The sequence below is a fragment of the Electrophorus electricus genome, chromosome 10 (genome assembly GCF_013358815.1).
Source record: "Electrophorus electricus isolate fEleEle1 chromosome 10, fEleEle1.pri, whole genome shotgun sequence".
Classification (NCBI taxonomy): Eukaryota; Metazoa; Chordata; class Actinopteri; order Gymnotiformes; family Gymnotidae; genus Electrophorus; species Electrophorus electricus.
In genome coordinates this window covers 3,657,686-3,674,157 of record NC_049544.1, presented here as the reverse complement: position 1 = coordinate 3,674,157, position 16,472 = coordinate 3,657,686, and the positions used below count along the sequence as shown (strand labels likewise).

The window sequence follows — 16,472 nt, the reverse complement described above, 5'->3', positions numbered from 1 at the left end:
TGTTGCACGTCTATGTTATATACTATATAGATCGACATGTTTATACATTTACAGTTCAACTTTTCAAAAAAATGCTTTTGATTTTTTTCTTGCAACAGGCCACTATATGCAAGAATAAACTGAAGTTTCTACAAACACTAATGTTGATTTATAGTCCATCACTGATAAGCGAGACTGACAATCAATCAATATATACACCCACTAACTTTTTTTCTAAGATTGTTTTATTTATGAATTCGAGAAATTACATTGAAAAAAAAACAAAAACAACTGAAGACAGAAAGGCAAGAGGCAGGAACACGCCCAACATTTGTGAAGTCACAATCTGGTGGCCCCATCGTTTTTTAAAACAGTCTCAAGACCAATTGCCTCACCACTGTCACGCACTCTGAAATGAAGAGCTATACTACAATCTCGCGGTGAGCAGTATAGAGCCGATATGGACCGAGGGCACTGAGGCGGCCCGTTAGTGCTGGCCGGAGGCTTAGCCACGCAGAACGACGAGATGAGAGGGTTATGCACAAACACGTGTGAACGCTTTGACTTTATTACGCCAAATCATTCTACTGGTCCTCATACAACGCACCGTATTAAATCAACTCGCTCAGCTTATTACAGTTTTAAAAAACAGCAGTGGACATTTAGTTACAGAATGTATTAAAAAACAAAAAACAAAAAACAAAACAAAAAAAAAAACCACCAAAAAAAAAAAAAAAAAAAAAAAAAGAAGAAGTTCTTTTTTTTTTTTCCACTGGGTACAAATTTGATTCGATAGGGTCAGGACAAAATGGCTTGCAAGAGAAAAGAAATGTTAGAACAAGCAGAAATGAGAGAGAGAGAGAGAGAGAGAAAGACTGAGCCAACATGTCGAAAGAAGGGGGGAAAATGAACACAGAAACTTCTGATAGATTTTTTGTACTAGCCTGTTTTTGAATTGAACTTCTTTTATGTACAGAGAAAGCAAGTCACTGTATGGTCCGTAACTGTGCCATTTTCCCTCCTCAGACATTGCAATCCCGACAAACCTTTTTGACATCAGACTTGTAGTGAACAGCTACTTGCCCCTCTCACAACCTGTGGCTGCTTTCTGGTTGCTGTGTTCAAAAGCACATCTCCTTCAGCTCAGGAACCCCCCTCACTAGCCCTCGACCCTCTCTGCCTCTCCCAGCGTGAGAGAGTTACAGTGTCCTGTAGAGGAAGTCTCTACCTTCACAACCATTGGAGAGTGAAAACACATCAAGTCTCTGTGTACAAATGTTCAGGATAACTCTCGATGCAAGGCCTAATTAATTCCCAAAAGACATGTGCCTCTTCTCACTGTACCACACCTTACGCAAAGTCTTACGCGAGTTACATTTAAAAAGTTGTTAGCCAGTGCGGCCAATATGGCCAGTAACACCACTGGTGACAGGTGTGCAGCACACAGACACCAGATGCATTACTGGTTTCACTAAAAACTGTTCACTCCCTCTCACAACCCTAAGATAGATAGATAGATAGATAGATTTATAAAAAAAACAAAACAAAACAAAAAAACCCAACACACAAAAGGGACAGGGGACTGTAAATTCCATACACTCCATCTCTCTCTCTCTCTCTCTCTCTCTCTTTCTGACACGCTTCTCTCCTCCTCTACCAGAAGTCTCGGCGGTGGTAGGCATCTGGATCGCAGTATTTGGTCACCACCACTCTGTTGGCAAACTTTCTTCCTGTTAACCCTTGCATGGCCTTCTGTGAGTCGAACACCGACATAAACTCCACAAAGATCTAGTTGGAAAGAAAAGCACCACATGAGCAAAGGAACAGTGCATTCAAAAAATGTCAACCTCTTATATTTGATCTTTGTGTCAAGTAGTGTTGTGTGGCGAGTTAGTGAGCTAAACAATACAAAAATGTATTTAATTTTTATTTTAAATAACCCATAATGATAGTGATGTTTCAGAGAGTTGCGAGAGAAGAAAAAAAAAGAAAAAAAAAAAATTAAAAAAAAATCAACAACTGAAATCTCTCCTTCAGAAAAGTAAATCATACCCTTTGCTGTGGCACCTCACACTGTGATCAGGGAGAAACTGTTTGCTTTAATTATGATTTGGGTGTGTCTACAACTTAAGTGGAGTCCACCTGCTGCAATTTGACGACAGTTTGGAAAGGCACACAACGAGCCCTTATAGACCGTTATAGATCTAAAAACTTCCACTGCATTGGCAAGACAAAAACCAAATCATGAAGGATCGCCATGATGAAATGATGGCAAGGCATAGATCAGGAAAAGGATATAAACCAATATCTCAGGCTTTCAGTGCCCCAGGACAACAGTGGCATCAATCATTTTGAAATGGAAAAAGCTTGGCACGACCTTGAACCTTCCTAGAGTTGGCCGTCTTGTTCAGGGAGGTAAGAAAGAACCCAACGGGCACTCTAAAGAGGTTGGAGGACAGCCATCACTACAACACTCCCTATATCAGGCCTGAATCACGGCAGAGTGGAAAGGCGAAAGCCAGTGTTGAGGAAAAGGTACATGACCGCCTGTCGTGGGCTAGACAGCACATTACTGGCAACGTATGGAAAAGGTTGCCCTGGTCCGAGGAGATGAAAAGCGAAGCACCATGTCTGGTGACAGAAACAGCATGGCTCATCGCCTGGCTAATGCCATCCCTGCTGTGCAACGTGGTGGTAGTACCATCTCGCTACGGGGGTGTTTCCAGGAAGACTGGTATCAACCGAGGGATGGAGGAACGCACACACACCTCGTCCTGAGCACGCGCACACTCCGCCTGGGGCAACATTTCGACTTTGACAGCAGGGACCTGAAGCGTTCAGCCAAAACAACACTCGATTGACTTCAGGACAAGTCCCTGAATGTCCGCGAGTCGCCCAGCCACAACCCAGATGTAAATCCGAAAAACAGCTAAGGAGAGGCCTGAAGATGGGAGTTCAGACATTTGCCATCCAGTCTGACATGAAGGAACAGATAAACTGCCCAAATGCAGGTATGACACAAACCCAAGTCGACTGGCAGGTATAACTCCTGCCAAAGGGGCTTTTACAAAGTTTTTTACAATGTTTTACAAACATACCCTGCATAAAGGGTATGTATGCTTTCATAAATAAGAGATTAAATTTTTTTATTTTAATTAATATTCAAAACTCATATGGGTCATTATGGGTGATTAATTGTAGGTTGATGGGTAAAAAAAAACACAATTATAACCAATCAAAATGCACAACAAAAGTGTGCAAAAAGGGATCTGAATACTTTACTGAACGCTGTACAGTAGCCGGAATGTTTGCTCTCTCATTTGCTCTCTCGAGGCGATCTTAACCAGCTGTCATTACTTGCTACACAAGCCTCGAGCCTATTAACAGTTCATTTATTTTAACACAACCAAATTTAGCTATGGCCTCACCTTCCCAGTGCCGGGCACCTCGACGCCGTCGACGGGGCGCGGGATCTCGATGCTCTTGACCTGGCCGTACTTGCTGCACTCGTCACGGACGTCCTCCACGATCTCCTCGTACTCCTCGTCGTCCAGCAGCTCCTCGGGAGACACCATGTTCATGAGGCACAGCACCTCGGTGGGGATACCGCCCATCTGGTTCATGGAACTGTTCATCAGGCCGGGCACCTGCAGCGTCACCGGGGTCTGGTTGATGCCAGTCTGGTGCAGGGGAGAACAGCAGCGCACGTAAGGCGGCGGTTCACGATACGCAGGCGTGCATGCAACCCAGCACAGACAGGGGACCATAAACCTCGTGATTTGTGCTGTGGTGTCATTGAAATTTATTTTGTAATTACAGTGTTTTGGTTGGGAATATTTCTCCATGGTGGCCTGCATACCAAAATCCTTGCTGCCACAGCAATAAATAAACAAACAAATAAACAAATAAACAAACAAACTTAAAACTACAATAAATCTAACCAACCATTTATGTAATGCAATGCTTTTAGTAAGTCCCTAGAGAAGCCTGACTCCCACCCCTGTGCCCACATGTGGAATTCAGTTGGTTAATGGCACTAACAGGCTATATTACACTGGCATTTAGCAGACACTCCTATAAAGTGCTAATAAAATGAGCTTACTTGGGTATTTTCCAAGGAAAAGGAAAACAGATGAGGTGGGTAAACAGAGCAGGCATTCAGTTAGGTGGGGTGCAACCACAGATCTCTCTCTCCTCGCTCTCTTATGTCCGAGCTGGGTTATCTTAGCTCTGATCCCAGGACTCTTCCATTTCAGTAATTAATATACTGCAGTCTGACCTTATCTACACTTTGACTGCCATGAATGGAATAAACTTTTCTGTGGCTGTGGGACCATGCTGGTACTCCTCTCACACACCACAACAAACTCGATAAGTTAGGCGGAGTCGCATACGCGGGTGCATTTAGGCGGGAGTACACGGCCTATATTAATTCATAAGAATTCTAAGTGTTTGGTTAACATATACATACACATATACAGAGAGAGAACATGGATCAGGGATGGAAGACAGAACTCAGGGAGGGACAGATGAGGAGAGGGGAATTGTTTTCTCAACGTCCCCACAGGGAAACAGCGGACTACACTGGCACGCGTGCACACCCACGCCCCACTCACCAGTGAGGTGTTCTTGGATCCAACGCTGGCTCTCTGAACAAGGAGCTTCTTGTCCCCCAGCTGCATGCCGTTGAGGCCAGCGATGGCCTGCAACAGGGGAGAGGGAGACAGGTCACAAACAGCGTGGCTTAAGCCTCTGGGCCTTTTACACACCCAAACGGCCATGCCAGTGGTTAAAGCAGGTGAAGCAACGGATACGCCTCCTGCTCCTGATTGGATATGGCGTCCTGTGCTACAGTCGTTCCTGAAAGTGTATGCTAATTTCTGCTTCAGATTCAGTCTACATTTAAGTATCGTTTCCGCTCACTCACGTTCTGCTCCACTTTTCCGGATTTGCATTACTGATCCACTTACACTCTGCCTTTCCCCCTTCGTCTCCCCCGTTCTCTCAGTCTACGTCTGCATTCTGTTCTCCAAACTGAATAAAGCTTGGACACTCTCCGACAGTGCACACTATGTCATCTTAAGAAACGTCGGTACTATTTAAAGCCCTTTAAAAGCAGGTCTAAGTCTGAAGAGGCAGCCACGCCCACAATACAGTGCATTAGCACAGAGAGCCTTCATTTCCTTAACACAGGCTCCGTTTCAAAGCAGGAACAGTCGGAGATCTGAAGAGTGCGGAGCCATGTTCGGGACTCGTGGCTCGTGCCAGTGCTGGGACCAAAGTCTGTCAAGCCACGGAGGTTTAAATCCCGTCCGGCGGTCAGAAGAGTACACGGGCACTTACCTGGTCGCTGATGTTGACGTCGACGTATTCGCAGAAGGCATAGCCCTTAGAGAGACCAGTGGCACTGTCCTTCACCAGGTTAAAGGCTTTTAGGGGGCCAAACGATGTCAACAGCTCCTTCACCTGAGACGTAGCAACAAGCCAGCAAACGGAGAGAGCCATTAGTGAACTCTAAAAATAAATCTAGAAACCACATGTTCATCGAAACCAACCTGGTCGTCGTTGAGGTAATTGGGCAGGCCACCGATGAAGAGCTTATGAGCCGAATCAGGCACCACTGTGGACACGACGCCTGGGACAGATGCAAAGAGATGGAACGTTTCGGTGTTGTGACCACAGCTAATAGTTCAGCTGTGCCCATTATGAGACAGGTGAATGAAGCCAACCTGGAACATAGACGCTGGGGTTCTCACTCATGCCTGGCAGGGGCTGGTAGTCGTGGGGTCGACGGATCTTTAGGCTCTGCCCCTGGAAGATGATGCCATCGAATGCCATGGCCTGTGTCGTCTCATCCACGGAGCGGAACTGAGGCAACACAAAGAGCAGTCGACCTTTGGAAAGCTTTACGGTGTGGCTTAAAGCATAGAAGGACACGGCGTCTCTGTTTAGAACAGCGAATTACGAAACTACGTCAGATTTTGAGGGTTTGAGGAAGAAGTGCACTTAGGAGGCTGACCTCCAGGAATGCAAAGTTCTTGTCCTGGTTGATCTGCACAGCAAGGACCGGGTTTCCTGGAGCCTGAGTCAGGCCACCCAGTCGCATCTGGGCATTGAAGAAGTCCATCATGGACTCCTGTAAAAGACCAGACGTCCGTGTCCTCCACTGGTATCACAAACACCGAAGAGCATCGACACAGTGGCCGTGCGACTGCAATCACACACCACTTTAAAAGAGTGAGACCTCATCCATCAAAACAAGACAGTCCAAGACCAAAGCTCTTCTGGCGTGGTTATGTTTCCTTTACTAAGGCAGCTGGCTAACAGACAGGTTCAGTACAAATACTGGAAAAATGACTGTGCATCTGCAAGTAGGGTCTAGCCATGCTTGCCTCCGTGATGCCGAAAGGTATGTTGCCCACGTAGAGTCTCCGGGCCTGGCGAGTCATCTGGCTGCCCACGACGGGGACAGGAGTGGGGGTCACGGCCAACCCTTCGGGAGTCATCGTAGGGAGCAGGGCAGTGGCGGGGATCTGACCGGCAGCTGAGGGACAGCAGACAACACAGAGAATGATGAGACAAAGCAGGACACAGGGGAGGAGGAGGAGCAAGGGAGGGAGGAAGACGGACTCACCCTGCATTGCTTTGTACTGCATGGGTGTGATGTGCTCGAAGCCGGGTGGCGGTACGTCCCAGTACTTTTTCACCTTGGCCTTCTTCTTCTCACGGTGCGGGGAACGACTGTAAAGAGAGACACCGCAAGGGCCGTGCTTACTGAAGGCTTTAACGCGCCATGGAAACAGGAAGCATGGGACAGGAGGCCATTTTATCAACTAAAGTCAAATCTGTCAACAGCAGAATGCAGCACACCTCCGTCTGTGTCTGCGGTCCTTGCTGTCACCATGGCGATCTCGGCTGCTTCTCCTCTCTCTGTCCCTGCTCCTCCTCTTCCGGTCTCGGTCCCGGCTCCGACTCCGGGAGCTGCTGCGTCGGTGATGCTTGTTCTCCTTATCTCTGTCCGCTAACGGCGCAAGAGACCAAAGGTTATTTGGTATTCCTTGTTACTTCTTTATAGTTTGCAAAGGAAAATATGTGGGATGTTAGTACATCTACTGGGTTCTTTCCATGGGGTGAGGTTCACTGCTTGGAAAAAAAACTATAATTTACAATAAAGTTATCCATATATAAGTCCATGTAAACAAACAGGATGACTGTGACAAGGGGTTTAAATTGAGCACCGAAGCATTGAAAACATCTAAAGTTCAGCCATCTTCAACAAGTGTACTAAATTTACATTTAAAAAAATCTTAGTTAGCTGATGTTAATGGTGCAGACCGTTCAAAGACCGAGGAGATGCACTGGTTTTCATTAGTGACCAGCTATGTTATGCTAGCTAGACTCTATGCAGTCGCGATCAAAAAAAATTACCGGTGAACTAGAAAATATATATATATATAGACCGCTTATTACGTTTCAATTAAAATCCGATAACATGCTTTCTTACCTTGTTTGTTTTCGGTCAGCTGTCTCTCGAATTCGTCAAAATCTGACATTTTCCCTGCAGCTCCAACACGCCGCTCGAGTGTGAAAGGGGCTAGCGATAGCTAGCTAGCTAGCAAGTAGCCAGCAGTTCGGCGACTACAAAAATATCCCACACAAAAATATATATATGTACAAAGATCAAATTAAAACACAACAAAGCGATTAAATCAATGCGCTACGACACCAAACACTGTATGCTCTAACAGATTAGCAACAGCTATAGTTAGCTACTAATCCCCGAAACCCTTCGAGCTATACAAAGGTTAGCATAGCATAAGAAAACGTGTTATTTCTCAGTGCTTTCAAAAAACGGAGTCAATGGTCGCTTTACAAGCAACTGTGAATGTTTCAAAAATACTTTGGTTATTAAGTGTACGTTCGACTTTACAAAGTTCTGGACTAATTAAAGTCCTACCGCTATTTTGCACACAAAATCCCCCAAATCCCAGCTAAGGCCAAAAGAGTGCGCTTGCTAAGGTCAATAGCCACGCCCAAGTACTTCCGGGTCAATTTCACATTAAAAGGGGGGGGAGGGAGGAGACGGCTCCTCTTTTTGAGATTACGTTGAAATGTTTGAAATAATGGAGAAATAAACAACATCATAAATGTGTCGATTTGTGCAAAAAGGAAAAAAAGGAAATGATGCTAATTGAACAGTCCAATTACACTGCACTGGTTTATCCCATACCGTCCCCTGGTGGATGCGCCTCAGGAGGGAGTCCATTTTGTCTTATGGAAGGTCTTACGTTTCTTATACGTGGACATATTATGGGTAGGTGGTTCTAATAAAACCAGCGAGATTTGGGAAAGATGATCCATATGTAATGTCTCAGAACCGTCCCAGGAACAAGACCGGGGCGAAGAGAGTAAACTCTACCATGATGTCGCACCAATATTCCTCAATATGCCTTCATAGAAATGCGAATTTTTCAATTTTAGAGACATTGGAAATCCGCTTGTTAGGTGTCTAGATCGAAATAGTCTACTAATCTGCATCTGTAAGAAAGCGATAGCAAGTGTCAGCTCTCAATCATAAATATGAAATCTGTATTAGGTTGTGTGTCGATCATGTTGTGTTACTCTACATGGCTGCACATTTCTACGAGGGGTACAACCGTTGTTTTCTTGTCAGTAACAGTCGTCGTCCCCAGGCTGCTCGGACAAACCTCTGACGTTTCCGTACGAAAAAATTACCGATAGACGTAGGACATCGCTGGCGACCTGTCCTCAAGCAAAAGTAAGTGGCGAATTTCGAGTTATCTGCAGGTGTCGCCTTGCATGTCGCAGGGACACGGCGCGCAGGTTTTTGTCAAGATGGTGCTTGTAACCAGGTGGAGGTGCAAATCTATGCAAATGTAAAACCTCTTCCAACGAAGACATACACATAAGGTTATATCTTCGTATCTCTGAAATACATCTACCTGAATGCTAGTCTTTCCCACAAATTCGTTTTCCAGCGTAGATTTCGCAGCTGTCTATGAGGCAACTTTGTAATATGTCAAAACTTGAAGTGAAACGGTTATTACTACTAAATACTTGTTAATAATGAGAAGGTTGGTGAACCACGTGCTTTTTCCACAAATCCTGGATTTAAAAAAACAAACAAACAACAACTTGTTGATTCAAATGATTTTTTTTTCAGTGGCACATATAGGACGTCTGTCATCCAAAAGCACAGTGTTGTTGCTGTGTGACATGCAAGAGAAGTTCCGACCAACTATTTTCCAGTTCACCAACATTGTGAGCAATGCTGCAAGATTGCTACAGGTAGTCCACCATAATGCCTCTGGGCCTCGCTCAGGACTTGTATTAGGACATATGTATGTTTGGCACGTCACTCGGCTTATATTACAAGTGGCACCAGTAAAAATAAGGAGCCAGGGCATAGCGCCATCACTATCCCGAAATGACTTTTATGTAAAACCCATACAAGCTGACCCCAAATAAGTAAATTCCTTATTTATATTTCTCACAAGCCTTACAACTCTGAGCCCAGGGTAAATGTCCAGTAATGGTTGGCGCCGCCCTCTTGTGCAGGCTTGCCGGATCTTGGGTGTCCCCCCAATTGTGACTGAGCAGTACCCTACGGGTCTGGGCCCCACCGTCTCTGAGCTGGGTGCACAGGGCCTGAAGGCCCATGCCAAAACCCGCTTCTCCATGCTGACTGAGAGTGTGGAGAACCAGCTCAAGAGCCTGGGCAACCCTCAGCAGGCGATCCTGTGTGGCATAGAGGCCCAAGCCTGCATCGCAGTAAGCTTTGTGGTGTTTTACCTGTGTCGTTTAACAGACAGCTATGGATGCGCAGTAGGAAAAACATCAAAGCCTTCAAATCGAAGGAATGGTTATGACTTCTGACGCTGTATTCTGCCCTCTCTCCAGTGCACAACCTATGATCTCCTGGAGAGAGGAATGGAGGTTCACATTGTTGCAGACGCCGTCTCATCTCGAAGGTACTGCCGCTGACTTAGACTTCCCGACCCACAACCTAAATGCGTTCTTGAGGTAAATGCTCACTAGCTGAAAGCGAGCGTCTCACCTGCACCTCAGTCCGACGGACCGGCTGTTCGCCCTGTCGCGGCTGAAGCAGAGCGGGGCCTTTCTCACCACCACAGAGGGGGTCCTACTGCAGCTGGTGCAGGATGCCAAGCACCCCAACTTCAAAGAGGTACAGCCACACTGGAGAACGCAGACAAACGCTCTACCTAGCACCTGTTACTGCCTAATCTCACTCTGTCATGTAGATCGAGTATTCTAGGTCAGACCTACTGGGCATTACAAAGCCCAGTTAAGTCAAATTTAGTGTGGCTTTTAAATAACTAAACTTTTTTTGGAGTTTTTAAAGAATATTTCTAGAAAACTAGAAAGGAACTATTCCTTTCTGAACAATGAAACAAGCAGGGAATGTTTGGGATTGTTCCTGTTCGTGTTGGATATGTTGAGTGAATAAGGAAGTCTGATTGGTTTTGCATGTGGGAACAGAAGGCCTAAGAACTGGGAGGCTAACAGCTTTTGTGCCCTGGGGTTATTGGCGAGTTCTTTTTGCACACAGATCCAGAAGCTCCTGACTCACCCCTCCCCAGACACGGGTCTTCTTGCCTTCTTCAGCTCCCTGTAGGAAGAGCCACATGGCCCAATTTAGCCTGACAAATCCTTCATTGGGCAGGCATCTTCCAGTACACATCACCATCGCTGGCCGTTTATGGCTGTCTTAAATTTTCAGTCGACGTTTGTCTTCACCTGCTTCAGGTTTTTTTTGTTGTTGTTTTTTGTTTTTTCTCTCAATTACAAGCAGAATGTAATTATTTTTGTATGTATCGTTACTAATGCACACAAACTAATAAATAAAGCTGAGCTATAACAGCGTTTTCGGAATCGTGCCATTTTCTTTAAAGAGCAGGGCTGAGTTTGACCCAGGTGTCGCAGACACAGGCTCACCCCAACAGGCATGAATGCTGTGGGACTCCAGCTGTAGTGAAGCACAGCTAGCGTGGGTATGGCCGTGAGAGGTGGGAGGAGACAATGGGGCACGGGGCGGAGCGTGTGACGTGCGTCACAAAGGGAGGGGAGAGGGAACGAGAAAAAGGAAGAACTTTTCCGAGTTTTGTTTTTTTTTTTTTTTTTCCCTCCTCCTCCTTCTCGTTTAAACAAATATCGCAGAGAAAGTGTAAAGCACGCAAACGCTTGAAAGGCCGTCTGGGTTGGAAATGGAAGGGCGATAGCCGTAAAAAAACAAACAAAAAAAAGCCGTGAAAGAGGAAAGTGGGAAGTAAACGCTGAGGGAGCAGCTCAGGCGCTGTGAGACATGACAGCGTTAGAGACGGACACGGCGTGAAGCCTGGGGCCTGTTGACAGGAGGGTGAGTGCTTCTCTCTCTCATTACATCTGAGTCTATCTGGAAAGAATGTGAAACTATCCAACCCTCTATAGAAACGCTCCTTAAAGTTCACACTTCTTTTCAGGAGCCGCGCTCCATTTGGTTTGAAGCATTAAAACTCAGTTGTTCTATTTTTAGCTTTGGGGCGGAAATATCTACAAAAGTCAGACTGCAAGCTTTTGACGCGAAGCCGCGGCCGCTGTTTAATGCATCGCGCTGCTCCGTGTTACTGCGCCCTATCCACTTCCTTGACCATGACATCAGAGCTGGACTCCAGTTTGACGAGCATCGACTGGCTTCCGCAGCTGGGGGTGAGCACTCTGCGCTCTGGGAAGGAGAGAGGTGAGAGGAAGCAAGGGAGAGAACGAGACGCTCCTCCATCCATCCCTTCTGCCACCACTCCGGCCAACTCCAAAGGGAAGCCGCCGCATAGCTATGCCACTCTCATCACCATGGCAATAAGCTCTGCCCCAGAGAAGAAACTGAGTCTGAATGACATTTACACATGGATCAGTGACGCATTCCCTTACTATAGCAGAGCGGGACGAGGCTGGAAGGTATTCGGGAGCTCATATTCTCCAGATACTCTACTCTCGGTCTTCAGAGTTGTGCATCGCAACTCAAGTCAAGGTCCTGACATATCCTTCTTTTCCATGCAGAACTCAATTCGGCATAACCTCTCCCTGAATAAAAGCTTCCGGAAAGTTCCAAGACCACAGAGTGACCCTGGGAAGGTGATTTTTTGTTTTTGTTTTTTTTCCCCATGCAAGAATCCAGTCTATTATCCATATATATATATATATATATATATATATATATATATATATATATATATATATATATATATAAATAAATGGCTTACAAATATTATAATATTATGTCTTGTATTTGACCCTGGGAAAGTAATAACCTGCTATACACAGTCTTATGACTTCTATATGACCACGTTAAATAGTCATTGGTTTTAGGTACTCTTATACTATCAGTTAGGTCTCGCGTTGACTTTTTTTTTCTAGGGTTCGTACTGGATAATAGATGGACCACTCGACCAGACTCAGCTTAGAGGAGTTAAAAGGTCTTATACTACAGAGGAGGAAGTGATGATGGTATAGTCCTCTCACACTACTCATTTTTGTTAATGAGCAAACACGTGATGTGAACAGACTTTTATCCAGTGTCTTCTCTGATGCTCCGTCAGCCTTGTGAAAAAGCTCCACTCACAGAGGACAAAGCACCTGTCAGTCAAGCAGAGTCCCTCCCTCTTCCACCAGACATCAAAACCACTTTGGCTTCACCACCGTGCAAGGTACCGTGGAGCTCTCTCCATTCTCTTTTTTTGGGCAGTTTGTTTTGCTTAAATTAATGTTTTTCTAGAAAACATTTTCTGTATGTTTAACAGCAGTAAATCACAGTCCTCAGGGTCCAAGTCCTTTCCACCCTCCCTTCATCTGGGAGTCAGGTGTGATGTAACTGGTTGGCCACTTTGTCATTAATCCTTTAATCAACTACAATGAAATCCCAGACTGGATTTGTATTTGACCAGTTTTCAATGTTTAAAATGAGTTTTTGTGTACTTTTGCTCAAAACTGTAAGTTTAGTATAGAGAAGAACATGTAGTTGTGAATGTGAAATAGCAAAAAAAATGATTTAGGAACGCTGGTAACTTATTATTAACAACTATTATTATTCTAGTGGCTGTAGGAAATCATTTTAGTTATAAGGGATTCAGGACAGAGGTTAGATTTACATCTTTAATGAAATTTATTTTAGAAGTATGCATGTATAACTATGAAAGCAATTTTGTGGGAAACATTAATTTACAAGGGTATAGTGATTTTAGAGGTGTGAGGTGAATTCTTACTTACACATTTGCCTCCAATTTGGAGAGGTTTTTTCGTTTTTATTGTGAACTGCAGCACTAAACTAGACTACAGCCTAAAATAACCAAGTTGCCCTTGAAACACCTGCCTTCTAAGACTTGCCTTCATAGAACATGCACGTCTTCCGAGTTCCCATGCTTTCGAGACACCCAGGTCTGGAAATCTACACTCCACAACTCTGGGATAACTGACTTGAGGGTGTTGGAATACAGTAAAAACTTAAACTGGATTGAGCACCATGGACTGAGACCAGAGGGCTTGAACATTTGTTTTTATCCAGATTTGAAATAAGCTGCTAACGTTTCTCTGTTCACATTTCCTCCACCAGTATCCACCTGCCCCTGTAACCACGGTCCCCGCTGCCCCTCCTCCCTCAGCAGAACCAGCTCTCTGCTTCTCCTTCACCGATCTGAACCTGCCTGATCTCTACACCTCCTTTCGGTCGCTCTGTCGCTCCATGAGAGAGAGAGTCGCCTCACAGTGTGAGTGGAACAAGAAAACTGGAAACGCCTGACCTCTCCATCCTCGTTTCGGTTTTGCTCTCAGTTTCTGTTCCCTGAATTTCTTTTAGCCTTACCGTTTGTCCTAAATGGTAACCACCTAATACTAGCCCGTGCTTTTTCCTTGTAAATGGATTGCTGATAAGTACAAGCAAGACAAACGACAGTGACCTCTTTCTCTTCTCTCTTCCAGCGGAAGCACCCAGTCTGCTTGCAGTACCCAATGAGATTACAGCACTTCACACGCCAACCCTTCCCCCTATGTCGCCTCACCTCTGTCCCAGCACTAATCCCAATACAGTCTCAGTTCCTGGAACTAACACGAGCGCTAACCACACTAACCCTAGTTTTGCTGTAGCACACAGCACACAGGTTAACCCTGAGCTTGACAGGCTGATGCACAACAACGGTAAGTATTTATTCCTTAACCAAGAATATTGGCATGCAGGATGCCCTAAGTGACTCCTGATCCATGGTATCTCTTTCTCAGTTGTTCCTGCTGACTGGTTCAGTAATGCAGACTCTCTCAGAGAGAGTTTCAGGATTGCTAGCAGTCTGGATTGGGCTACCATTGACCTAACCAGTCACCCTGGTCAGTGGCACAATAGAACCTGCATGTGTAGAAATGTTCAGTGACGAAAAGCACTCCATGTTTTCATCCCCCACTCTTTCACTCTGCCTCAGACCTGGTAGAGAGCATGCTTCAGGCAGAACACTGTGATTGGGCACTGGATCCGGGACTCTTCACCTCGCTCTGTGATTCGCTCAACCGTTTCTTCTCTCAGAAGGGTCTCGTTGGTTCTTCATCTGGCAACCATGCCTCTCTGAGTCAGTTTGCTCCACCTCTTTCCAACATGCAACCAACTGGTCCTTCATCACTGGCTAGTTCAACTCATCCCTCTCCACTGAGTTTCCCCTCTCAGCTTCCTACATGTAGTGGCGGGCACCCTCTTCAGCCCCTCAGGAAAACCCTGACCCAGACCCAGAGCCCTCAGACCCAATGCCACACTCCTCAGAGTAACCTCGAACCCCAGCCTGGCACCAGCCAACCTCTGCCTTCCAGTGGTAAGACCATATGGTTATCTTCATCAGTGCAGAATTATGATTATTAAATGTGATTATCTGGATGTTTCAAGTCTCAAGATGTGGGACTGTGCTTTGTAGTTCTGCAAGCGCAACCTTTGATGCCTAGAAGCAGACCACCAATGAAGCAACTCCACAGCAACAGCGAAGAGATCCAGGATGACTTTGACTGGGATTCACTAATCGTGTGAATATTTTGTATCTAATGACAGGATTCATGAACTAAAGTGCAATTCAGAATATTGCAGAAGACAGTTATTTACCAATGGATGACCACTGACATATTTTAAAAATCTTAAAAAAACAGCAATGTTATGGTTAAAATCTTCCAGCTACAAACAGTAGTGTATTGTTTTATGCTTGAAGTTTGCTTTCTAGTTTGTAATACAATTCAGAGAAGAGTGATAAATTACTTGTCTACAATTACACCTTTTTAAAGTGTACTTGAATTTGTATTTTTTTTCTTGCTTAATAATTAAATGAACTGGGATGCATTGTGTTTAGGCGATGTGGGCTTCTTCAGTGTAAATGACTGAATAATTGACTGAGTTTTTATTATTTCTAATTCAGAAATATTGATTCCCTGAAACTGGTCAACACATTAGCTAATTCAAAATAACCCAGTAGAATCTGCCATTTTGTGTTCCATTTTACTTAAATAGTTTCAATATTTTATGCTTCTATTCAAAATAAAAGTAGTACAAAAATGCACCAACATCTGTAAGAACTGTCTTGGCCAGGATTTCCAGCTGCAGCCTTTCCCACACAGAAGCTGACAAACGCAGAAGCGTATAGAAATTCATTTTGGGGGATTTTTTTTTTATTTTTTACATTTTCCCCCCCCCTCCATTTCCCCCCCAATGTGAATGTTCACAGTTAACACCACAATTTCTTTGAGCTTATAAGAGAAATATCTTTATATAAAATAATTAATCAAAACTAAATTAAGAATAACAGCACAAATTGTTATTCAGTCCCCAATTCCACCATTTAAATGTTTTTAAATATTATTTCTGGTCATACTGTTTTAGAAGCATTTATAGTCCACCTGCCCAATTGTTTCTGAAACATCAAGGGGCAATGGTGGGACAGTGAAATGTGAGCACAAAATCTTGTGTCCCACGTGACACAGTTGAAACTAATGCTTCAAAAACTTATAAAGGAAACAAAAAAAAGGACATCAACACTAAATTCAGATTCCATCATTATCATTCATTAAGCACTGAAATGTATCACTAATGTAAATACAAACCCCACCCCACCCCCATAGATGAGGCTTTATGTAGCAAGCACAGCGTTGGGGTACATGGAAAGACACACACACACACCCCTTTTCTCTCTCTCTCACACACACACACACACACACACGCTCGCACAGATCCAACCTTCCTGTAGCAAGTCAGAAGTGTAGAAGAACCAGTTTATCATTCTGCACCGAGACATCACATGGTACAGGACACCACAGCAGGTCATTTAGTGGCTGTATTATGGTGCGATTTTGGTTTATTTGTTTCCAGGAGTCAGAAAAAAAAGAATAAATTACAAAAAATTACACATTTAATTAAATTAGACGGAACACAGCTGCTGAAAAGTTTTACCAGAGTTGTGGCTGAA

The 16,472-nt window shown here is 44.6% G+C and overlaps 3 protein-coding genes across 7 annotated transcripts; 2 read left to right on the top strand and 1 right to left on the bottom strand.

Annotated features, from left to right (window-relative positions):
* Window positions 1-387: 387 nt before the first annotated feature.
* On the bottom strand, window positions 388-8,016 carry u2af2a (U2 small nuclear RNA auxiliary factor 2a). 2 transcript variants are annotated; one of them, XM_026999145.2, is made up of 12 exons: window positions 7,937-8,016; window positions 7,484-7,617; window positions 6,850-7,000; window positions 6,614-6,720; window positions 6,372-6,523; window positions 5,999-6,115; window positions 5,709-5,847; window positions 5,535-5,614; window positions 5,323-5,445; window positions 4,596-4,682; window positions 3,408-3,659; window positions 388-1,767 (listed from the first exon to the last, which is right to left on the bottom strand). In XM_026999145.2, exons 2-12 carry the CDS (start codon window positions 7,530-7,532, stop codon window positions 1,633-1,635), a joined length of 1,392 nt encoding a protein of 463 aa, XP_026854946.1. In that variant the 5' UTR covers window positions 7,533-7,617; window positions 7,937-8,016; the 3' UTR covers window positions 388-1,632. The 2 variants fall into 2 exon arrangements, with proteins under 2 accessions (XP_026854946.1, XP_026854947.1); XM_026999146.2 differs by having other exon boundaries at window positions 7,484-8,008.
* A 93-nt stretch (window positions 8,017-8,109) lies between these two features.
* isoc2 (isochorismatase domain containing 2) lies at window positions 8,110-10,884 on the top strand. 4 transcript variants are annotated; one of them, XM_026999178.2, is made up of 7 exons: window positions 8,110-8,293; window positions 8,660-8,758; window positions 9,164-9,288; window positions 9,559-9,771; window positions 9,901-9,971; window positions 10,069-10,186; window positions 10,571-10,884. In XM_026999178.2, coding segments are annotated over exons 2-7 (594 nt in total). In that variant the 5' UTR covers window positions 8,110-8,293; window positions 8,660-8,757; the 3' UTR covers window positions 10,637-10,884. The 4 variants fall into 4 exon arrangements, with proteins under 4 accessions (XP_026854979.2, XP_026854977.2, XP_026854978.2 ...); XM_026999176.2 differs by having other exon boundaries at window positions 8,654-8,758; XM_026999177.2 differs by lacking the exon at window positions 8,110-8,293 and adding an exon at window positions 8,304-8,519 and having other exon boundaries at window positions 8,654-8,758.
* Window positions 10,885-11,093: 209 nt separating this feature from the next.
* Window positions 11,094-15,569, top strand: foxj2 (forkhead box J2). Its single transcript, XM_026999142.2, has 10 exons — window positions 11,094-11,377; window positions 11,534-11,952; window positions 12,055-12,129; window positions 12,412-12,501; window positions 12,594-12,701; window positions 13,604-13,757; window positions 13,969-14,184; window positions 14,266-14,367; window positions 14,460-14,840; window positions 14,940-15,569. Exons 2-10 carry the CDS (start codon window positions 11,602-11,604, stop codon window positions 15,047-15,049), a joined length of 1,587 nt encoding a protein of 528 aa, XP_026854943.2. The 5' UTR covers window positions 11,094-11,377; window positions 11,534-11,601; the 3' UTR covers window positions 15,050-15,569.
* The last annotated feature ends 903 nt before the right edge of the window (window positions 15,570-16,472 follow it).